This window comes from Callospermophilus lateralis, chromosome 6, assembly GCF_048772815.1.
Source record: "Callospermophilus lateralis isolate mCalLat2 chromosome 6, mCalLat2.hap1, whole genome shotgun sequence".
Classification (NCBI taxonomy): domain Eukaryota; kingdom Metazoa; phylum Chordata; class Mammalia; order Rodentia; family Sciuridae; genus Callospermophilus; species Callospermophilus lateralis.
In genome coordinates, this window is record NC_135310.1 from 153,548,144 (window position 1) to 153,573,142 (window position 24,999).

The window sequence follows — 24,999 nt, forward strand, 5'->3', positions numbered from 1 at the left end:
TGTTAATGAAACAGCTCCCAGCAAACTTGAAGATGCTGACTCAAAAGTCCTTTCTGCCCAGATTACTTCTTTGGCCCACCTGTGCCCCACCCTTCAGGCCTTCCCACCTACATTCCATCACTGAAAGATAACAGAACAAAGGACAGGAATGGAGTGGGGGGACCAGATGAAGACCCTAGGTATAAAAAGGGGAGACAACCGCACTTCCATGGATTCTATCTCTTGGGTCCCCTTCTTCCTTCGGGAGAAGTCTTTTCTGCTGTCCTTTAATAAACTTCTACCTTCCACTCTGACCTTGCCTCGGCATGCTTCTCTAGTGTTATACTTCAACATTGGGGAAGCAAGGACTGTCACCTGTCAACAGCGGTAACAGTTCTACAATTCTTAAGCGTTACTATCCCTCAGTGAGTTAAGTAAGATAATGGATTTCTGTCTCCACATCTTCAAGCACAGTGACACTTTAAAGATCATAAGTTACAAGGAGAAAATGTTAATCTTTACACATTTCCCTCAGAGCTAAACCAGAAGTCAAAACAGGAAATTACAAGTCAACTGAACATGTGCAGAAGTCACAGGTACCGGGTGACTGCACTAGCTAGTTGGCCTGACAGAGTTTGGCAAACATTCATGAACTAACAGTGCCAGACCTCTCATTCTTATTCCAACCTTCTACTACAAAACCAAAGGCTTCATTTTCACCAGAAAACCTTGAGCACTTAATCAGTTAACATTAGTACAAAACATGCCATGTCATGAAGCTCCTTGCTATTCATGATGACTCAGCAGCTGCTGCAAAACATCCACTGGATTGTCTAGTAAAGCTGAGAGCAAGCAGGTCCACCAAAGTTTCAGTAAGGACTAAGAAAGGTCCTTATTTTAAGATGAAGAGAAAAAAAAAATAATAGGAGAATATTCTTTAATATATCCCCAAATACTACGTAGTTTCTGCCAGTATTAAGTGATCAAGAACCCCCTAAATATCTCAGATCCCAATTCAAAAGCTAAAATATATTTTCTTTTTCAATCAAATGGCTGGTACAAGAAGAAAAAAGTATTTTAGATAAGAAATGATGATAAATTATCAAGATTTAAAATAAAACCACACAGCCTGAAATCATAGCAGCTCTAAAAACAACTTGGACTTTAGGTATTGTACTATTAAGGCATCATCCCTCCCAAATTAGATTTTTATCGAAGTACTTTTTAAAATAAATTGTGATTGTAACTTTTGCCACCCTAGAATATATAATTTCCCTTCTAAATTCAATCCAAACCATTCATTGGTCTTTATTTTTAAAAATTCATTTTTTCTATAGCAGCATAAGATCTAGGAAAACATTCAGTTTATTCTTAGGAGAAACAGAAAGCACGTAAATCTAACTTCCATACACAAAGAATTACGTAAGGTTAAATGGTCAGGCTTGTGACCTGAATTCTAATCTTAAATCTATCTCCAAACACCCCTGTTTCTCACAAAGAACTCTGAAAACCAAGCTTTTCTGCACATATCTTGGGGGGGGGGGTGTTGTTGGGAGTGTTAATAATGTCCAGACTTCTAACCACGCAAAAAACGACCTACTACATAAAACACGACTTATACTATTATAAAATTTCCTTCAAATCTCTACTTCTAAAAATCTGTTGATAGTGATACAATTTAACAATACCACCAAACAAAACGTTGAAGGGTTCCACGTTCAAGCAATCGAGGAAACGTACCTTTAACATTATGCAACAAGTTCTCAAGGTCCTTGTGCTGTCTGTACTCTTAGTTTGAGGGAACTGAAGACGCACTCCCCACCTTAGAGCCACTGAGAAGTTTTACTAGCGGCTCTGCCAAAACAGGGCAAGGCTTCCCGCTCAGTCCTCCCGAAGAGCCCCATCTCAAAGCGCGATTTTCTCGGAACCAAACGTCTCACCCACAACCACGAAGAACCCCTTTTTCACCATCTCCAGCATCCCGCGGGCGCAGGGTGGCCCCCCCGGGGTCCTGAGCACCCAACCCTGGAGCACCCTGTTAAGACCACAGGTGCGGGAGCCCAGGGCCGGCGACCCGCCAGCCGCGGGGATCGGCCGACTCCAGCCTCCGAAATGCAGAGGGGGAGGAGAGAAAGGGAGGGAAGAGTCGCGCGGCAGAGCCCGACGTAAGGGCGGAGGGACTTTCAAAACGCCCCGGCGCACGGCAGCCACGGCCAGGAGGGGACCTAAGCCGCGGTTCTCGCCTGAGGGCCTCGGGCAGGGGGACGAGGGCCTCGGGCAGGGGACGAGGGCCTCGGACCACCCTGCGCCCTAGAGCGCCCCCCCAGCTCCTCGGCGTCCCGAGGCCCGTCCAGGCAGCCCCCTCCCCGCGCCCCTCCAGACGGCCAGCTCCGGGGCCACCAGCCACCTCTTTCCTGTCCCCTCCAAAGGGCGTGATACCGTCAAAGCCCCAAAACCCGCCAAAAAAAAAAAAAAAAAAAAGCCCACGTAGCCCCAAGCCCCGCATTTCCTTTCCCGCCCTGCGCCCGCCCGGGAAAGCCCCGGGCCAGCCCGGCGAGGGCGGCCCAACCCCACGTGTGCGCCGCAAGGCCCGGCCTGGCGCAGCCCACTTCCCGTCGCCGCCTCCCGGCCTCTGCCCGGGCCTCCCGGCCGCTCTCCACGTGGGGCGCCGGAGCCTCACACCCGGCCCCGCCCGCAGCCCGCGTCCCGTACCTGGTGCTGCGGTCGCCCCGGCTGGTAAGGCTTGATGGGCCTCTGGTGGCAGCGCCGCGTCCGGATCTTGCCGCCACCGCCCCCTCCTACTCCTCCGGCTCCCGAGGCCATGGCGGAGCCTCGGCGGCTTCCCGCTCCCGGGCGGGAGAGGCAGAGGCGGCGGCCTTAGGGCCTCCCCCGCCCGGCCCCGGCCCAAAAGTCGGCCCGCGCTGCCCAGACAGTAAGGCACAGACTCACGGAGAACCGCGAGGTCGCGAGCAGAAACCGAGGGTGCGCGCGCGCCGGCGGCGGGGGGGGTGGTGGAGGGTGAGGCCGAGGACCCGGCTCCAGAACGGCAGCTCGCGCGGACCCCGCGTCTGTTTGTCACGGTCTCTATGGAGATCTCCCGCAGAGGACGGCGCGAGCCGCTCCCGGCGCCGCTGAGGCCTAACCCGACCGCCGGCCGGCGGAGCAGCCTCTTCCGTCGCCCTAGCTGTCGCTGCCGCAGTTGAAGCCGCCGGCGCCGCCCGCCTACCCCTCCCCTCTGCGCACAGCGCCCGCCCCGCCGTCGTCGTCGTCCCTGCAGTCGCCGCCGCTGTTGCGCCTATTGCCGCTGTTTAGGCCGCCGCCGCGATCGCGAGCCAGAGCACCGTCACTCGTCAGCGCCCGACGCGTGTGCATCATCACCGCTGCGACTGGGGGAGGCGAGGAGGAAGGAAGGCTGGTCGAGCCCGCGCTCTTGCCGCGGGGCCCGCTGGGAAACGTAGTTCAACGCCCGGTCGCGGACGCGCGGAAGGAGTGGCGCCCAGCCGGCAGAGGCACAAAGCCTGGGCAGCGCGGCTGCTGTGGGCTGTAAAGGAGATCTCGGAGAGACGTTGGGCTTGAGCACAGTAACCTCCTCCCACTCTGCTTCTCCCCATCATGGTTCAGCTGGCAGAAGGTGCATGTGAAACCAAAGACAGGAGCTGTTGATGCTTTATTAAGATGAAAAAAGAGAAAAGCAAACCTGGGGTTGAATAAGCACTGTCCATGAACCGTAGGCCGAAAGCAGAACTGGAAAATATATGCAGCTTACCAGTGTTTCTTTAGACACACAAGGGCTTTGCTGCCAAGCACGCAGGGCTGGAATTCTGGCTTCGCCGCTCTGCCTACTGGACTTTGGAGGACTCAAAACCTTCTGGGCCTTGGCTTTCTCCTCTATAGAAGGGAAACTTTAAAATCCACCTTATAAAACCATAGTGAGGAGTAAATGTGATCATCTGTGTACAGCACTGAGTGTATTTACTGGTATGCAAGAAGCACAGTAAATGGATGCAGTTATAACCTAATGTAGTTAGCCAACATTATGGGTAAGTAATAATATTTCTAGTAATTTTAAAAGTAAACATTTTTTTTTTTCCAGATAGCATTCTATTTAGGAAAGTGAATAAGCCAGATTCAAAGACTCAATTCACTACCTGTAAAGATTCTAAGAGCTGACAGAACGATTTGGTCCAGTTTGTCATTCAACCTTCAAAATGGAGGTTTTCAAAGATTGTAGCTGGCACCATCAAGGACACTGAGCTAGGCAGTCAAAGCCAGTATTAGAACCCATCTGCAAGAGCTGAGACACTATCTGGATGCAGTAGTGCACGCCTGTAGTCCCAATGGCTCAGTAGGCTGAGGTAGCAGGATCCAGAGATCAAAGCCTGCCTCAGCACCTTTGGGAGACCCTGTCTCTAAGTAAAACATAAAAAAGGATGAGTGGATGTGGCTCAATGGTTAAGCACCTTGGAGTTCAGTCCCTAGCACAACAATAACAAAATAAAACAAAAGATTAGGGAGAAAACTCTGTTGTGAAAAACCATAGGCTTTATGTTCTATTTGAGACAATTATTTTTGAATCTATAATAACTTTGAAATCAAATACACAAATCTATCACTTACTAGCTGTGTAGCCTTGGAGAAGTTACTGATCTTCTTTCTAAACTTCAGTTTCCTCATCTGCAAATAGAGTGAATATTGACCTCAACAGGGTAGTGGCCCTGCTGAAAGGGTTTATAACTAGCTCATAGTAACTTCAGATAGAAAGCATCTAATAATATTGACAAGGTATTAGCTACAGATAACAAGCTCCAAGAATTCTATACCCTCTCACCCCCAATCTGTATGATTCAAGTCACTGTTTAAATCATATAAGTGAAATTGTAAAACCAAACTTATAGTACCTTGAACTTGTAATGCCTTTTAGCACTTAAAGAAATCATGCTGTATCGGATACAGGCTGCAGAGCAAACGACTTTCTGTGGCACCTCTGACCATATCCACTAAGACAAGTTGCCAAAAATGATAAACATAATTAGTCTACTTCTTCTTCTCCCCAGTCCTAGCTTCTCTCTACTGCTGTTACCCTACAGACTCTGCAGGTATTTTCTTTCCCCCCCGACCCCAGTACTAGTGACTGAACCCAGGGTGCTCCGTTCAGCTCCATCCCCAGCCATTATTATTATTATTATTATTATTATTATTAATTATTATTATTTTGAGACAGGGTATTACTAAATTGCAGAGGCTAGCATGAAACTTGCAATCCTCCTGCCTCAGCCTCCCAAGTCATGGGGATCACTGGCCATTGCAATTAGAAGAAATCCTCTTCTTTTCTTAAGTAGGTATTTGCCAAGCAGAGTAAGGTGATTCCTGGTGCTTACTGGCAGGGAAGATCTGTACCTGATCTTTTGATTGCTCTTCAATTGTAGGAGATTGAACTGTATCCACATCTCATCTTCCTTTTCACCCTATCAGAATCAAAATGTCCGGCACAGGAAACCATCTCCTTCTTGAGAGGGACAGCCTTCACAGCCAAGCTTTGAAAGGAAGAAACATGTAAAAGAATTGGGCCAAACCCAGACAAAACTTCAGAGTAGAAGATGGGTAGAATTTTGAGGAAATCGGGGAAAATGCACATCTCTCTTAGCCTTGCTCTCAATTGTTTCCCTCATTCCACAGGTATTTCTTGGAAGCATAGCAATATTTAAAGGGACAATGATACAGTAGTCCTACATTCATGTAACTGATTCACTGAAAGCTGTACCAGACAAGAAATAAGAGGAAGAAATCTGCAATGAACCTGGACCCAGTTGGTTTTGTTTTTTTGTTTTTGGCTGAAACAAATAGTTTATTGGGAGACAACTCAGCTCATGAAAATCCTATTACTACTACAGTATTTCTTCACCAAGAAACTTTTTTATTTTTTCCTCTATGACATGGTAACCATCTGCCAATCATAAATCAGCAAATACAGAAGCTGCTGGCCTTTCACTAATAGATGAAGAATATCCACTAATTGCAAAAGAAATAAATTTGGTCAAAGTTCATCCTGGATTAAAAAAAATAGCCTTCCTTTATTCTTTAAAAGGTAAGACAGTCATTTAAAGATGACAATGAAAGGAAGTTAGGTAGCTTTATGTGTTTACTTTGTATAGATAAAAAAATGAGGCATGTGCTATGATGTCTACTTTGTTCAGTAGTTTTAGATAGATCTCCTTGAGCTTCTACATATCATGTGATAATTATAACCAAGCATTTCTATCTAATGAAAAATAATGTTAAAGTAGTGAGATTCACATTCTACTTTATGTACAATCACAGCTGGAGAAACTCAATAAATATGACAATGCAGAGTTCAAAATCTAGAAAGTTATTAGAGGTTTTTGCTTGTTTGTATTTTAGGGGAAGAAGGGCCATGGCAGTGGGAAGATTTTTAAAGATATAAATCGGTATACTCTCATTAACTTATTATATTTTCTGTCTTTGGAGAATAAAGTAATATTTAAGATGAAATGAATTAACTAATGTAACCAAGTTTTGATTAATTACATCTGTCACATGATTCCAACATGCCTTAGATTTTTCTTCTTCCTGACTACATGAATGAACATAAACACATGTAACTCAAAGCAAATTTTAAATTCATTATGTTTTTGTGGGTGGAGGCATACCAGGGATTAAACTCAGGGGCACTCAACCACTGAGCCACATCCCCAGCTCTGTTTTGTATTTTATTAGAGATAGGGTCTCACTGAGTTGCTTAGCACCTCACCATTGCTGGCTTTGAACTCGAGATCTTCCTGTCTCAGACTCCTGATCCACTGGGATTACAGGCATGCGCCACCACGCTCAGCCCCTAAATTCATCATTTTTGAATGAAATTGTTTGGATAAAATGACAACTGAATTCAGGTCAGTTCCCATCAATTCAAGGTCAAGTCCCACCTAACATTAAAGACAGCTAGTGAATCATCAACTGAAATCAAATGATTAAAAAACAAATATGCTGGGCACCATGGTGCATGCTGGTAATCCCAGCAACTCAGGAGGCTAAGGCAAAAGCATCACAAGTTCGAGGACAGCCTCTGCGACTTCACAAGACCCTCAGCAACTTAGCAAGAGTCTGTCTCAAAAAATAAAAAAGGCTGGTAGTGTAGCTCAGTGGTAGAGCACCTCGGGTTCAATCTCCAGTACCAAAAATAAAAACAGTTATTTAATCATAGAAATATAGAATTGTGCTGCAATTGAATACAATGAATCAAAATACATTCTACTGTCATATACCTAATTAAAATTTTCAAAAAAGAAAAGAAAACAATTATTTATTGAGAGCCTAATACATGTTGAGCTCTTAGCATTTGGTATGTCATTGAATACAGCTGTATCCTCTAAGGATTGTACTGAGTTCTCTTAAAGTTTAATGCATTATGCTCTACTGACCTCGAGGTTCTTGACACTAACAATTCACCTACAGAATTCTACAGTATAAATTCTAACACATTATTGAATCTATTCCATATAAACAACCTATTGGCTTGTTCAATTTTAGAGTTTTTTTTTTAAATATAACTGATCAATTACTTTAACCAGACTCATCATTATGGTTGCAAGTATAAAACAATTAAGAGTCCCAAAATTCAAATTGCTAACACCAAGTACCAAGCTTCTTTATTTTTTAACGGCATTTGTAGAAAATACTCCAATTGATTAGACCCTAACTTGTGAAAGCTTTTCTTTTAAAGTGCATTATTCTAATTAGTATGGAAACAACCCTAATGTACACATCAGCCCACCACCTCCACCTGAAAAGCACAAACCACCTAGTTTAAACTAACAGTGGCTTTTGGTCCGTTGCTGCTCACTGACTGTAGCAGCAGTGTCCCCTGGGAGCTCGTTAGACTAGAGCATCTCTGTCCCTTCCAGGCCTACTCAATCAGCACCTCCAGATGAACAAGATCACCAGGTGACTTGTATGCACATTAAATTGAAAAGCACTGTTTTGAAAATCAACTCTGGCACCAGAATTTATTAGGCACATCTGAAATGTTAAGAATCTGAAACCAAAGATTAGTTTTGAAATAACCTTGAGTGGAGATATTTGAAAAACACTTTGCTAATTCCCAAACAGCCTTCTTATAAAACTTTTCTTTTAGAATTAATTCATGACAGACAACAACCAGAAGACACAGATAAACCATAAATCAAGAGCCTATGTCCAGCTGGGTGTGGCAGTGCATGCCTGCAATCCCAGTGACTCAGTAGGCTGAGGCAGGAGGATTGGAGAGGTCAACTCACCAAATTAGCAAGGCCCTAAGCAATGTAGCAAGATTCTATCTGGAAAGGAAAAGAGCTAGGGATACAGCTCATTGGTGAAGCACCACTGGGTTCAATTCCCAGTGCAAAAAAAAAAAAAAGCCATGAGCAGAGAGAAATGCCAGAAAACTAGTGGTAAATCATTACTATGATTTTTCTGAAGTAATCACAAAGTCTTTCTGGGGACTGGTGCTGGGGATTGAACTCAGGCACTCAAATATTAAGCCATATCCCCAGCTCTATTTTGTATTTTATTTAGAGACAGGTTCTCACTGAGTTGCTTAGCACCTTGCTTTTGCTGTGGCTGTCTTTGAACTCATGATCCTCCTGCCTCAGCCTCCTGAGCCACTGGGATTACAGGTGTTACCACCATGCTCAGCCTCACAAAGTCATTTTTAAGGAAGAAAAGTATGCAAAGGCAAGTAAGGGATATTCTTGGGGCCTGGATCATTCATTATCTAGTATCCAGAATGCCAGATAAAAAGTCACAGAATAAAATAAAAGGTAACTTAGAATAAAATCTGTAGATTTTACTTTCTTGAACTGTAAAACTTTAAAGGTAGGTATGATAGCTGCTTTCTCCTTGATAAAGCAGAAAAGCAAATAGATTGCCTCCTCAGACTATATTGACCTCTCAAAGAGGCATCATGAAGCCACAATGATGTGTAGATACAGTATTTTCTCCAAAACTTTTTCTTCTGTCAAATTTCAATTTTATAACCATAAAGGATCCTTTGGTTCAAAAATTCCCTTGAAGTTGGTCATCCATCGTAGTCTTTCCACAACACATCTAGAGTTCTTGACTCCTACAACAAGAAGGCCTAAAAAGTGGTGCAGTACCAAAAAATGGAAAATTATGATTTAAGTGCTCACGTGCATCTCCCCTCACACAAGCCAAAGAGAACCACGGCTGCTCCTGTGAGATTCACATCGATGCAGAATAATGACATAACTAGACCCTCCCAAAAAGAGAACATCTAGGAATTTCTGATCTTCATGAATCCACAACAACCAAGAATTAAGAGTTGATGGATTGACAGCTTATGGAACATGTAGATTTTTCCCATCTTATTTACCAGTTGGTAAGTTCCACCTTCACCACCAAAGTGAACAGAAATTAAACATTTTAACGATTATTTTCATTAGTTTTTTTTTTCCAAAGGAAGCTACACTATTACCTGAAACAGTGATTTAGTACATCCTTATTTTCCATTATCGTAGGTGGCAGAGTTAATTGAACAGAGCAATTAGCCACCCATAATGATTAGTTAAAATGATTTGAAGCCAACACCGCCAACTCATGTTTGGCTTGGGGCCATGACTTGGCTCACCTTGTTTGGGTCCATTATAGGATATCTTGAGCTAACAAAAATATATGGGTCTTCAAAACCAGAACGCAAACAACAAACAGAACTCTTCAAATGTTCTCTCCAAAGTAAAAATGACCAAAGCTGTGTCATTCCACATTCAGTATCAAACAGGCCGCATAGCCGGACAAACTCAAGGCAGTAGAGACATGGAGCAGAACTGGTCATACTGCTCCCCCGCTAGGAAAAGGCTGATGCTCACCACGTACACACGTGATAGATCACGTCAGAGGTCGCCACAGAGGCCCAAAGCCAAAGACAAACAGCTTCTATCAGCCCCAATTAAGCCCAAGCCACCCCTGAACTGCTTTAAATGAGGAACAGTCAAATCTCTCTATCCCTTGCAGGGGCGGGGAAACTTGCCCCTTCACCGAATCAGCAGCCACTGAGAAGCACCTGTGGGCCCATCCCTCCAGCTGAAGGCTGGAGCATCATCCTTGCTAATCGATGCTGAAGTGCAGTTGCTTGCCTCACTCATCCTGAAGTCCACGCCGAATGGCAGTCACTGTGCAAAGCAGTAATGGTCTGCCTCTGGGGACTGAGGAGCGGGTCTACACAAATGAAGGAGCCCCCACTCTTCCCTGTCCACCACCCGCTGCAGTGAACGTGCCTCTCCCCTTACTCCTCATGGGGTCTACCTTTGCAGCTAGGCTTCCTCACACACCGGCCATGGTCCTTCTCTCTCAAGGTTTGGTTTTGACTTTCACTTCCTTTTTCCTCCAGCACTAGGGTCCCTTGAAAAATATGGAAAAACTAATGGAGAGGGGGAAATGCAACACTTCTCAGCAACTTTCCTAATTTCAGGCTGAGGACAAGTACAGCCTGAAACTAGGAAATTAGATCTACACAAGACAAGTCAGGTCATCGGTTTAAATTTCTCTGGCAACTTTCTGCCGAAAAATTCCTATAGACACCAGCAATGTAGAAAAGGCAAGGGGAAAAGTTTAAGGGGTGGTGTCAGAGGAAAGAGAGGGAGGCTGAGAGGGGAAAGGGGAGGGCAGACCTTCAATTCTGAATGACAGTCTCGGCTCGCCCCTTCTGAAAACACTCTCAAAAATCCTGCCAGATCACGGCCAGCCTGAACTCACCTGTGGTGTATTTTCCCCTCTGTTAAGTCACTCTTCTGGGTCCAGATTGGCTCCTTGTTGACCCAAATTCGAAAGCTGTAAAATGAAGGAAGGAAAGATGAATGGTACCTTGCAGAAATGGTGTCACGGAAGACCAGAGTGTCACTTACTAGCATCATAAATAATGAAGGACTAATAAATAATACAAAGGAAAGAAAAGCCTCGCCTTATTGTCACTTCACGTTTTCCTGACATTTTGTATCCATAGTGCCAAACACAAACGGGATAAATGTTTACTGAATGGTGTTTAGCTCTGGCCTAAATAGAGAGGAAAGTATCCTAAACACCTGTTCATGCACGGTTCTGCAATTCTTTATTTTCTTCAACTTTTATGTTATGCCAATTGTTTGTGTATTTGGAAAAATACTTCAAAATAAAATTTGTTAAGATTAGCTTTCATTGTTAAGGTACTTTTAATCTCCCCTTTCCTTTTAAACACAATTTTTCTCAGACCGTGTACTAATTGCCATGCCAGAGACAAATGGTAATATCACTTTTTTTTTTAATCTTTTAATTGGTGATGGGCAGAATACCATTATTTTATTTATTTTTCTTTATGTGGTGCTGAGGATGGAACACAGGGCCTCACACATGCTAGGCAAGTACTCGTACTACTGAGCTACAGCCCCAGGCCAGTAATATCACTTTTATTGCAATCAGATCAACACAGTGCCTTCCCTGAGAGGCAGTACCAAAATAGGAACTGTGAACTAAGGAGAGAAAGATACACACAGTACTTTAAAAATTGACATACTTTCTGCAATCTGTATACTCAGAAAAATAAGATATTATATCCCATCTGATTCAAAAGTATGATATGTCAAGGCCATTGTACTGTCATGTGTAACTAATTAAAACAAAACACAACATTAAAAAAATGACATACTGCTAGGTGTGGTGGCACATGCCTGTAATCCCAGTGACTTGGAAGGCTGAGGCAGAAGTGAGTCCAGCCTCAGCAATTTAGGGAGACACTGTCTTAATATAAAAAACTTTTAGGGGGCTGGGGATGTGGCTCAAGCGGTAGCTCGCTCGCCTGGCATGCATGCGGCTCGGGTTCGATCCTCAGCACCACATACAAACAAAGATGTTGTGTCCGCCGAAAACTAAAAAATAAATATTAAAATTCTCTCTCTCTCTCTCCCTCTCTCTCTCTCTCTCTCTCTCTCTCTCTCTCTCTCTCTCTCTCTCTCTCTCTTCTCTCTCTAAATAAAAAAAAAAAAAAATTTAGGGCTGGGGCTAGAGCTCAGTGGTAGAGCGCCTGCCTCGTATGTATGAGGCACTGGGTTGGATCCTCAGCACCACGTAAAAATAAATAAAGATAAAAATTTTTTTAAAAAAACCAACACTTTCAAAAGGGCTGGGGATGCAGCTCAGTGGTAGAGTGCCCTCAGGTTCAATCCCTACTAATGCGCAAAAAAAAAAAAAAAAAAAAAAAAGACATCCAACAAATATTCGCTGTATTCCAGCCACATATTCTGCAAATAAAAATGTGATCACAGCATAGGTTCTACCATTTAGGGACAAGTAGAGATGGTCGTACTTAAGTATTTCAATTAAATGCTTATTCACATAGATTTACTTTTGGAAATATGTATTTCACAAATGGCTTTATTTATTTAAATGGCTTTAAGTTGATATTTTACATTTTAAGCAATTTTTGGAAGGCAGACAACAAAAATTTCATATAAACCATCATGGTTCCCACTGCCCAGCTCAAAGAGACTGTGCTCAGCACTCACAGTCCCTGAGGACAGTTCAGTGACTTTTCAGCAGAGGGCACCATTCAGTTCTTTAGTTCCAAATTAATTCTTCAGGACCAAAGGCCAGGTTACAGAATGTACTTGACAGAGATACATTGACCCAAGTTTGCAAAGGAACAAACTGTGTCCCCAAATAATTGCAAATAACTATGAGATCCCCCAGAACTGAGGAAGAGGCCAAGGAATATGATTTGTCCATCTGGCCCCTTCAATCCTGCTGCTTTCTGTTCCCTCCCTGTTCTCTGCAGGCAGAGGCGGCAGCAGCAGCTCGCAGCCTTGTATCAAGCCAAGGCTCCAAAAGTTCTGGCAGTGTGGCCACAGGATGGCTAGGGTGTTATCACTGGGCTGGGAATCTGCAGGATCTACTCTTCCTCTAACTCCCACAAACACTCCCCCAGGGAGGGTCCAAGGGCACTTGGGTCCTCTGGGGCTCCTCTCTCTAATTCTCTGCCTGGACCATCTTTTTCTAGCAGTGACTGGAGGGAAGCCTCACCCTCCTCAACACTCCACCCTGCAGCTCTCAAATGCTTTTATCTATTTCTCCAAGGATCTCAGATTTGTGGAAGACACTGAAGGGTTATTTCCTTTTCACCCTGGTGAACACAAATGGTTTAACTGCTTGAAAGTAGGGAGAGGAGGTGAGAGAATAGAGAGGAAAGTATCCTGACAACCAACTTTAAACATCCTCAGCCCTATTTTCAAGGCCAGAGCTAAAAATTAGTTCCTAATTTGTTTAATTCGTTTCACAGTCGTCCACAAATCTGGAATCAGCGTGGGATGAATCCAAAGTATGGATTCTCAGTCCATGTCCCAGACCTACAGAACCTCTAGGTTAAACCTAGAAGAGTGTGTGTTTGTGTGTGTGTGTGTGTGTGTGGTTTACTCTGGTTTACTTGCATAAACCCAGGGCCTTATGCAAGTTAAGCATAATCTCTACACGAGGCTATATTCCCAGTCCCCAGTTTTTCCAGTTGCACTGTCCTCTGACCTCCTTGTGGGTACAACTCTCTGCAAGTCATTTCCTTTTCCACATCCTGACTTCTTTATCTTTCTTTCTTAAGTTCCCTTGCATGGAATGAAAATCTAGAGTGGAGTTCTGTATCCATCTTTTTTTTTTTTTAATATTATCTTAGTTGTAGATGAACAGAATACATTTATTTATTTATTTATATAGGCGCTGGCATACAAGGTAAGCACTTTACCACTGAGCCACAACCCCAACCCCCTGTATCCATCTTTGAAAGAGAGGATAAACGCAGAGGCCAAACAGGTGTTCACATGTCTCATCTACTCTTACTGGTTTTTAATCCCATTTTTCTCATCCTTTAATCTCCTTTCCATGTTCCAAGAAGAAATTCTGAGTCTAATGGACCACATAAGAGCATCCAGGTCTTCAATCTGTGTTCAGTGCAAAAATATTTCCCAGAGACCTTAATACTGCTTGATTCTTAGGGAAAATTATTAGCATATAGAAGACTCCTAGTTTTTCAGGGTTCAGAGATACTTCTAGAAGAAAGGGTCTATGTAACTAATACATAATCCCAAAGTAGACGAATTACAAAGTGAAATCTCTATAGATAGCTTGCACTGATTTGTTTAATTTCTTGTTAATTTATTTGGAGAGAACAGCTCACCCCTTTTTTAATGGAAGCTGGCTAGGTAGGACATATTAGGCTGCAATATCATTGACCTATTTGATTCCAGAAGGAGGTTAGGAGTGCTGAGCTAAATTGGAACTCCTAAAAAGGATTAAGTCCTAGAGAAAGATGATGGACACACTGACTGAAAATCATTCACAAGCAACGATTGGGAAGACTCACCCCCTGGAATGGTTGTTGATATTGATCAAAGTCAGCTATGTTTATTGACTTAACTCAACAAAAAAGTCACATATTGTTACTATGACATCAGAATCCTACTCCATGTTCAATAACAATGGCCAGGGTGTAAATCATGAGGGGGATGGGCAGGCCCAGCAGGAGGCAGAGAAGGGAACTTCTTGGCACTGAGCAGATTACCAGAATTACGTTCCTTATTCCAAGAGCCCTCACGCTCCAGGCTTAAGTTATTAATATCTTTTCCCTTAAAGTTGACTAAGCATCAGTACCTAATTGACCAGGAAGTATCAACTGCCTGCAGAGCACTTACTAAATGTCATAAAGAAAGAAAATCATTCTTCTGAAGAGAATGTGCTTTTTATCCCCGCTGAACATTTGGTACAGAGATGGGGTTAGTTAGGGACCAAAGAAATCAGACTTCACACAAGGGTCAAAAGGAACCTTCAAGTTCTCCTCGGCTGGTGCCACCATTGATGGGTGAGTTATTTCTCCAACTTCGCCTACAGGTGCCCATTCTGTTTGGGGTTTATTCTTTCTGGAAATGAAGATACATGCTGTCTGGGATGGACAGTGGTCTCTGCCGGGGACAGCTGTTTTTCTGAGTGGGAGTCAGGACGGGGAGGGTCACATGGGAAAACTCAGGCTGCTCCTTGGTGAGCCCTGGAGCCCTGGAGTCTCAGCCTCCATGAACTTGAACCTCCGCAAGTCTTGCACCTCTGGCTGAAAAGCTGCTATTCCCTCAGACTTGTGTTGGTTTAGGCATCTCCACTTTAAACAAAAGCCCTTGTTCATTGGAGTGGTCCCTCCATTTTGGGATTTTATTTCCATTTTGTTATTCATTTGTTCGTTTAATAAACTTGTATTGAGCCATTATTGTCTCTCATTGTAGGAAATTGAGGGCCCGAGAGCTCAGGCTGTATACTCAGCCACAATCAATGACTTAGTGAAGAATGGACATCTCCTGACTCAAAATTCAGTGTGTTTTTACACCATTTGGGGAATGGTGTTATTTTGTTATCACAGAGTAATTTTTAAAAATCATATTATTTGTTAATGTACATCTCATTTCTCTCTCACTAATGGCAACAAGAAATGGATAGCACCAGGATGACAGGGTGTGGAGAGGACACAGAGGGGACATGCACTGAGATTCTATAGTATGCCAGGCTGAGCACCAGACCCTCTCCATGTAGCACTCCACTTAATTTTCATAACCATCCTGTGACAAATGGAATATGGTTTCCATTTTATAGATGAGGAAATTGAGGCTCAGAGATGTTAAATAACTTGCCCAAGGTCATCTAGCTGTCCAGTGTCAGAGTGGGGGTGTGTGTCTGTTCTTCTTTGTTTTGGTTTGGTTATGGGAATTGATAGAGATGGGAATTGATAGAGGTGGGTATTGAACCCTGTTCTTTCTGACTCAAAAGCCAATAAACTATATTGCTTCCCATGCTCCAAGCAAAAGTAACTGAGCATCTAAATGCCATTTAATTCCAAAGATCTCTGCGCTCATTTTCATGCACTTCAAGGAATAGCTTTTATATTGTTCATTGATCTTGAGATCCTAACAGTCTGTGTAAAAAAAAAAAAAATTAAATCCTCCTTCAAGTAATGCATGTATTATTACCTAGTTATGTTACTGAAGAGAAGTAAACAAAAAGTGGGACAGAAGGAGATTACTAGATTTTCTCTGATCTCTGACCTCCTGGTACATCTGTTGTGAACTTTTTGCTATGAAAACTGATTTTAATTTAGTCTCTGTGAGCCTCTGTCATAGATCTCTACAGAGGGTCACCTACACTTGGAGTCCTCTTCCTCTTCTATATGATGGTGCTTCATGTTGTTTGCATTGGCTGTCAATCTTTCTAGTCACAGCATAGTTGGATCTGTGGCTTCTGATCAAAGCTGGCAGATTAGTCACATGGTTTGTAACTTCTCTCTAAACTCATCATGTGTGACAGTAAATGAATTAATAAAATCATTAAACTACCAGGGAGAAAGAACAGATGGCCCCCGTGGAAAAAAGATTTTATTACAACTTGGGGAGAGAGGAACTCATTTATCAGGGCAGGGGAAATGACAGCTGAAGGACCAGCCGTAGGCATATCGGACAAAATGTAAGGAGACCCTCAAGGAGGCTCTTGGTACGACCGGCCCTTGGCTAAACACAAGATGGGTGCAGTGTCTGGGGCACACCGCTGACTGCCCGACCCCATAAGAGCTTAGGGGTGCATTCTCCAGGGACTTGAGAATCCAGAGGAAGAGGCCTGGTTGAATGTTTTCACTTAGCACAGTGCGCGCTCCCAGATGGGAAAACCTTCAAACTGGACGTGGGGTTGGACCCAGCCCCTCCCCCCACCCATGCCTAGAACATCACCAAGCCTAAGTTAAGCCCTCATGCTACCCGGAGAGTCCTTGTGGAGGAAAAAGAAAAATCTTGTTTAAGGAAAAAAAAAAAAAGATAATTTTAGCCTATTTAGTTGTATTCTGAATATGGATTTATTCGGATTTGTTTTTACCTTTTCATCTTGTTTGCTGCCTTTTTAAAAGAAATTTCCATCGGCTTTTCCCACTTCATTCTTCCTCTTAATAGATCGCTGGTTGTGTTACCCTGCTCTCCCCCAGTCCTTGGTTTGGAAGTCACTTTTTTTTCTTTTTGAGAGATCACTTTGTCACTTTCACATGAGCTGGATCAGCACCCTACTTTGGGTACAACCAGAGAAGTCAAAAATTGTGCTCCATTTGTGTACAAGGAATCCAAGAGCATTCTGCTGTCATGTGTAACCGATTAGAACAAATTGATTGGTTAGAATAAAATGGACCAGCATCTCCATCCTCCCCCAAAGCAACGCAGAACGCTTCCACTCCAGTCCCCACCCCCCTTACTGTTGACTCTGTTGACCATATTTGACTCCCACTTCCATTTTATTGCTCCCACACAGGTTTTATTTTGCTGATGCTCATTTAGATTTATCCACATATTGACTGATTTCTTTCCTCACCATTCATGCCTTTGTCTTCCTTCTGGACTTTTTTTTTCTCCCCCCCCCCACTTTCTGGACACTGAACCCAGAGCCTCATGCATGCTGGGCATGTGCTGTACCACTGTGCTATATCTGCAGCCCTTTATACATTTTGATTCAGGGTCTCACAAAGTTGCCCAGGCTGACCTAGAACTTATGATCCTCCAGCCTCGGCCTCCTGCGTGGTTAGGATGAGGTGTACTTGGCTTTTCATTTCCTTCTTTAAGTATTACCTTAAATAGTTCTTTTAGTGGGATTGTCTGCAGGTACTCAATTCTTTCAGTCTTGGGCTAAAATGTTATTTGTTGTTTTTATTCTTGAATCAAACTCTCTCTCCTCTCTCTCTCTCACTTTAGCTATTGATGAACTTTTATTTTATTCATTCATTTACCATGTGGTGCTCAGAATTGAACCCAGTACCTCTTACGTGCTAGGCAAGCACTCTACCACTGAGCCACAGCCCTCATTCTTGAATCTTTAATTAACTGACAAATAAGTTAGCAATTTCAGAATTTTGAAACTATTCCATTGTCTTATGAATTCTATTGGTGTATTTTTTTTTTCTTTGTTGTGGTGCTATGGATTGAACCCATACATGCAAGGCAAGCACTTTACCAACTGAGCTATTTCCCCAGATTTCTATTGGTGTGTTTGAGAAGGTCGCTGTTCATCTAATTATAATTAATTTATAGCTAGTAATTGTTTTCTTTAAATATTTTTTGGGGGGATGGGTACTGGGGATTGAACTCAGGGGCACTCCACCCCTGAGTCACATCCTCAGCCCTATTTTGTATTTTATTTAGAGACAGGGTCTCATTGAGTTGCTTAGCACCTCATTTTTTGCTGAGGCTGGCATTGAACTTGCGATCCTCCTGCCTCAGCCTCCTGAGCCGCTGGGATTACAGATGTCTGGCTCTCTGAATACTTTTAAAATATTTTTATCTTTGGAGTTTGGCAATTTCATGTCATATGTTTAATTGTTGACTTTTTAGTTTTCTCTTTATGCAGTTATTGTACTTCCTGAATCTGAGAACTCATGCTTTTCACCAGTTCTGGGAAATTTTCGCATTGACACCTCTGCTTTCCTGTGCCTCTTTTCCTTTGATGCTCGTATAAATGTGTATTTGATCTTGTCATGCTAGCCTGCATGATGGTTCACCTCTTTCCTGCACTTTCCATCTCTGTCTCACAATGCAATATTTTGAGTACTTTCTTTAAATCTCTTCCATACTTACTTTCTTCCGTGGAATATTTTCTGTTGCTCACACATCCAATGAGTTTTTAATTTGAATGAATTTGATTTTCATTTCCACAAATTCTTGGATCTTTTCCCAACATGCCTGTTCTCATTGCTTTGGTGATATCTGAAAGCCAGGCAACCCTATGAAGGAAGGTGTGTCATTCACGCTAAGAGTGGAGAACCACAGGGTACCATGATTGGTAGCAGGAAAGAGATCTCTGTTTCATATGAACACATATCCCATTGCCTGGTTGTTTATTCAGTATAAGGGATTTCACATGCATTGTCCCATAATGATTTCAACAACTCATGAGGTGGATACTGCTGCCTGTCCCACTTTGTGGTGGGAAAGCTGAGCTTCAGGCTTAGGATTAGTCAAGATCAGAAAGGCTAGGTGGCAGAGCCGGATTCAAACCCAGGAAGAGTATTTTCAGAATGTGTTAGTCTCAAAAATCTTGTCAAAAGAACTTCATAGTGGATGACAATTCTCAGTCTTGAATTTTCAGCAGAAAACAGAAAATGAGGGGCTGTAGCTGGAGCTCAGTGGTAGAGCACCTGCCTCGCATGCATGAGGCACTGGGTTCAATCCTCAGCACCACATAAAAATAAGTAAATAAAGACATAGGAAAAAGAAACAAAAGAAAACAGAAAATGGTAGGCAGTGAAATTCCTTTCTCCCAGTCAGCTCAGATCCGTGACCATCTGTATTTCCTTCATCCAGTGATCTCCAGCCCGAAGGAAATGGATCACAGGGGTCGAATGAAGGTTGGGCGCCCCTCATACAGATTGGCGGATAGGCAAGACCCATGGAGAGAACCAGCTTCTGCCTCTGTGAACTTCATGGTGACTTCCTTCCGAAGAATATAGAAAGAGGGAAGATGTAGCTTGATACTGGAGAAACCTGAAACAGTATTCAGGTGACGGAGATCAACAGTGAGATCACCTTGGTAGCATATACCATGTCGTGATGAAAATGGCATGTCACCTCTGCGAACTTCCCCCTAAAACCCACGAACTCCAGTCTAATCTTGAGAAAAACAAAAGCAAATCTAGTAGAGGCTCCGACATTACACTACTCAAAACTGCCCAAGACATCAAAAGCAAGTGAATGTGCTGGCGTAGCCCAGGAGATAAAAAGAGAGCAAAGTGAGGTATAGTGGCTCATGTCTGTAACCCTGGCCACTCGGAAGGGTGAGGCAGGAGGATCAAAAGGTTCAAGGCCAGCCAGCCTCAGCGCCTTAGTGGGACACTGTCTCAAAATAAAAAAATAAAAAAGGGATGCAGTTCAGTGGCTAAGCACCCCTGGTTTTCATCCTTGATGCAAAAGCAAAACAAAACAAAAAGAACAAACAAAAAAGACAGTACAACAAAATGTAATGAATGGGATCCTGAAACAGAAAAGGGAATTAGGTAACTGAAGAAATCCAAACCAACTATTAAGTTCAATCATATATGTGTGTATGTACAGGTATCATGTCTTTTTGTTGTTTGGAGGGTCCTGGGGATTGAAACCAGGGGCACTTAATCACTGAGCCACCTTCCTAGTCACATGGGGTCTTGCCGAGTTGCTTAGGGCCTGGCTAAGTTGCTGAGGCTGGTCACCAACTTGGTGATCCTCCCGCCTAAGTTTCACAAGTCACTGGGATTACAGCCGCATATCACTGTCCTGGCTAAATCATGTTTTTAATGGAAAGGAGAGGAATGGAGCACTTGGAGAGCATTCTGTAAACATCAACACTACTGTAAAGCCGGTCCATACTCCTGGATCCTTGTTAGGAAAAAGCCTTGGGTCTTCCAGGTCAAGTTCTGGGTCTGATGTACAGCTCTCCCCGCTAGCTCACCCTGTTGAGAGCCACAGCCAGTCGGAATGGCCCCTAGCATTTTGCCAGATAATTAAGTTAAGCTGTGTATTCAATTGTATATAGACCCTTGCTGTCAGCCTCAGGCGCCCGCTACTTTGGAGTTCTTGTGAGGATTCCTGGGGAGTTCTCGTTGGTTAGTGAAGTTCCAGTGAAGGGAGTTCCGGTGTGTGGTGTTTCTGGAAGGGCCGCGTGGGTGGCATTCACGTGAGTTCAGAAATAAAGCTTGTTCCTGCTTGAGTGGCTCATGATTTGTGCCCAGCCAGACTCAGCATCACCCCTTTAGCAGGCTTCTGGAAACCCAATACATACCCAGCCCTGCACTATGCAGTTGGAGTTCAGGGTTGGAAAATACCATTGCCCTGCTCTGTGAGGAAGGAAACCAGAAAAAAAAAAAAATACCATTATTTCATTATATCACGTCCAATGGTGTAAACCAGAGCTATAGCATACCGTGACCACGAGCAAGAGCAGGAGCCAGCCTGGTCTAAGGGATCAAGGAAAGGCTTCTCTGAGGAATTTGTCTTTGGTGGAAGTTTTATTCCTAAAGTCATCATTACTATTACTTGTCTTCATAAGTAAGGATGTGCTTGGATTTCCTGCATTGAACAAAGCCATCAAATATATTTATGTACTTGTGCCTCTAATGAAGCAGATCCAAAAAGAACCAGATGAGAAAATACATCTATAAGTAAAAGCAAAATTTATAGTGTCTGATCATTTGCTTCCACCAGGAATACTATAGCAGTCTGATCATTTACAATCTCATATATTCAAATAATCCTTACATTTTCCCTTTTATTGCTGTCTCCTTTGCCCTCTATGGGATGCAGCTTTCCTTGTTACATTCCTCTTCATGAATGGGAGCATTGCATCAGGAATTGGATTCCTGTGTTCACTTAAGGTTCCAGTTAGCTTTGCTTTGAGCCCTGGCTTCTGTTGTACAACTTCTAACTAGTTATGGTGGTTTTGAAGCATGTCTAAAATCTGTTTATAGTTCTCTTCTCAAAAAGAAGAGCATAGCTGGGCCCAGTGGTGCATGCCTATAATCCCAGCAGCCTGGGAAGCTGAGGTAAGAGGATCACAAGTTTGAGGCCAGCCTCAGTAACTTAGTGAGGCCCTAAGCAAATCAGCAAGACCATGTCTCAAAATAAAAATAAAAAGGACTGGGGATGTGGCTCAGTGGGTAAAGCACCCCTGGGTTCAATCCTGGTAACAAAAAAAAAAGGGGGGGGGCTGGGAAAGCCTGATCATCCTTCTCTTCTTAGTATCCCACTTCAAAAGAATATAGCGTGGTAGAAGTTGGCTTCTGAGCCCAGGTCAGGAGAGGCGCTATGGCTTCTGTCTTCTCTCTTGAACCACTGACTTCAGGGAAGCCCATAGCTATGCTGTGGAGACATGCAAGCAGTGTAGAGAGGTCTACACTACTGCAAGGAAGAAGCACCAGATTCCTGAAGAGTGGATCCCCCAGTCCATCAAGCCAGGGCTGCAGGTGACTGGAAACGCCTAAGAGAGTAGAGCCAGAACTACTCAGACCTGCCCATGCCTGAATTTGGAACCCATAGAAATTGTGTGAGATGATAAATGTTGTTTTAAGCTGCCAAGGGTAAGTGTAATCTACTATGTGTGTCAGATAACTGCCCTTCTTACAAATACATGCCACTGTATTTGTGAGGACCAGCTTGAAAAACGTAGGTATGCTGACATCCTCCACCATCATCAAAATCACCCTGAGTGCCTGTGGTACGAAGGAAGACCTTATGTTCTCATTCTCAGTAAATTGCTCTCTTGTTGGCAGAAGCTGCACCTAAGTGTTTTAACTCTAGTGTTTGGAGGAGGCTTGTTTTATTTGTGGTTAACCACACACTAGGTAGATTATGCTGATTCAACAAGGGCGATTAATCAATCACACAGAGCTGTGGCTTTTTGTTCAAAAGTGTTTTTCTTGACAAAAACTCTTAGGAAAATTGATCTACGGTGCTGTGATAGCCCCAAAACTTCCTGCTGGATTAGGAAAAGACAAACAATAATAAAAAAACTTAAGGACATTCTCCATGATTTGACTCACGAAGACATTTAGGAGATGAAGGCCCCAAGTAACTGCTTACAGCTGTTATAAACACCAATTTTAAAAACTACATAGTTCAAAGCACTTTAGATATTATGAAAGGGTCAAGTTGGCTCAGATTTTGCTAAAGTCTTCTTCCAGAGACTCCAATTTCAACACTTACCTGTTTCTTTGTACCATCTTCAATTTCAACACTTACCTGTTTCTTTGTACGTGATCACTGTTCAGATACAGGGTTTAAGACACCCCATGCATCTTCTTGAGCTAGTCTTCTCAGTGTGAGAGCAGTGTGCAGGCACCAGACTGGAAACAGAATACAGAGGTGGATGTATGTCCCAGAATATTGGAAAGAGAAAAACCAAGGTGTTTCATTTCAGCTTTACGCATGCACTGTGTGTCCAGGAAACAAGGAGCAAATCGATTCTTCTCTCTTCCTCCCCTCAGGGATTAAAGACAAAAGACAAACTGGGCTGGGCACAGTGGCACACACCTGGAATCCCAGCACCTGAGGCAGGAGGACTGTGGGTTCAAAGCCAGCCTCAGCAACGTAACAAGGTCCCAAGCAACTTAGCGAGATCTTGTTTCAAAACGAAATATAAAAAAGGGCTGGGGATGTGGCTCAGTGGGTAAGCACCCCTGGGTTCAATCCTTGGCACCAAAAAAAAAAAAAAAAAAAAAAAGAAAAAGAAAGAATAAAAGACAAGCTCATTACATTTAGACTTTGGGGTTTGCTTTTGCTCCCCTCAGGCCTGGCTCATGCTTTCGGAAGGACAGAGCTCCCCTTCGGGGTCTTCTTGCCTTCCATGGGGCCATCTAGGTCCCACTGCCCCACCAGCGAGAGGCTACAGATCCCTCCAGGATGTCTGGTGGGAAGCTGCTGGCCTTGGAGCCTTTCTTCGAGGACAGAAAACCCCAGACGCCTGCCACAGACCACAGACAGGCCTTCCGTTCCTGTTTGTTAACTTGGGAGGTAGGCTCAGGAAAACACGGGCACTGCTGTCACTGTAGGTGACCAAGGCTGAGTACGGAAAGCTTTCGACATGACTGGGCCAGCAGCATGCTTCTGTTAGCTGTTGGTCCAGAAAGAAGAGGGCAAGAAATCTTCATCAATTACACTTTCCTCCAAGACCCTCGTTACGTAACCAGAAAGGTTTACTTTTTAAAATAAAGCTTGATCATGTAATTAGTTGTCTCTCTTTCCAGTGTAGTTCCAAGGCTCGAATATTGTAACTTAAATTGGCTGGGGCGGTATAATTTAGTAGAAGATACTGTGTTGCCCTTACCTAACCCTAAAGGTATTTTTATAAAGTTTTCCTACCATAAGTCAGTGCCATAGAGACCCAAGCTATATTTGAGAAAATGTGTCCAAATGACCGTACACAAATATGACAACACTGGTAACACTGGACTTAGGAAATTAACTGTTCAACACATGCCTGTACTGATATATTCAATAGACTGTGTCCCCAAACCAGTTCGTTCTCTTATAATCACAACAAGTGCCAATGCCAATGTTCCAAGTACCACTGATCTCACACCAGTAAGGGGGTGTTAATCTGTTCATTTGTTGTTGTTGTTTTGGTACCAGGGATTGGGCGCAGAGGCGCTTTACCACTTAGCCACATTTCCAGTTGCTCACAGCCTGGCTAAATTGCTGAGACTGGTCTAGAACTTGCAATCCTCCTACCTGAGCCTCCTGAGTCGCAGGTATTTACAGGTGTGCACCAGTAAGCCTGGCAGATTTGTTCATTTTTGTCTTGAACAGTATTTCCAGTTTCTACCATTGGCTTAAGCGTTAAATAGCTGAGTTTCTCTCTTGCTGAACCTAGACTATAAAATTTGAGTAAGTTCTGAGTTTTTTCTCCCCCTCTCTATTTCCTCCTGGAAGTCTCTATAAAGCACTGTATAGATCTAACTCTTGGTGACTTCAGAAAGGCTCTTGTGAACAGCTGAGATTTTCCTGAAAATCCTGGTTTTATTTTTCTGTAATAATACCATTTTTAACAAAACTCTCATAGTAAGCCATCTTTAGCCACCATTTCCAAGTGTGTGTGTGTGTGTGTGTGTGGGCGAGGGGGCACTGCTACTTGCTGTGAGGGTTTGCCTAGGCATTGCTGAGCATGGTAACCCACATCCTACCAGCTCTGGAGCTCCCCTCCCCCCACACCAGAGTGCTGGTCAGCCAGGGAGTTGTGACACCTCCTGCCCTCTGAAGCTGCCCAGCCCTCCATCCAAGTACCTCACCAAGCAGCACAGAGGGAGGCTGAGGGAAGTGTGGGCTGCCTCCCGGCTTTGCCAGGACTCCATCACCAAGTCCTGGGTCAGCTTTCTATTTGTCAGACCCTTAAAGACAACAGCAGCTGTGGTTGCTCTCAGATTAAATGATAATAGATATCCAATGCTGGAGCAGTGACCAGCCTTCAGTA

General features: G+C 43.5%; 1 protein-coding gene across 5 annotated transcripts in view; it reads right to left on the reverse strand.

The window, feature by feature from the left end:
* Nup153 (nucleoporin 153) overlaps positions 1 to 3,226 on the reverse strand; it is a 61,962-nt gene extending 58,736 nt beyond the window's left edge. For 4 of the 5 annotated variants that reach the window (XM_076859242.1, XM_076859245.1, XM_076859243.1 and 1 more), the window contains exon 1: positions 2,692 to 3,226. In XM_076859242.1, coding sequence (XP_076715357.1) covers positions 2,692 to 2,802 — 111 coding nt within the window. In that variant the 5' untranslated portion in view covers positions 2,803 to 3,226. Of the gene's footprint in view, positions 1 to 1,719; positions 2,195 to 2,691 lie in introns of those variants that run through there. The other variant, XM_076859244.1, reaches the window with a different exon arrangement.
* Positions 3,227 to 24,999: the final 21,773 nt, after the last annotated feature.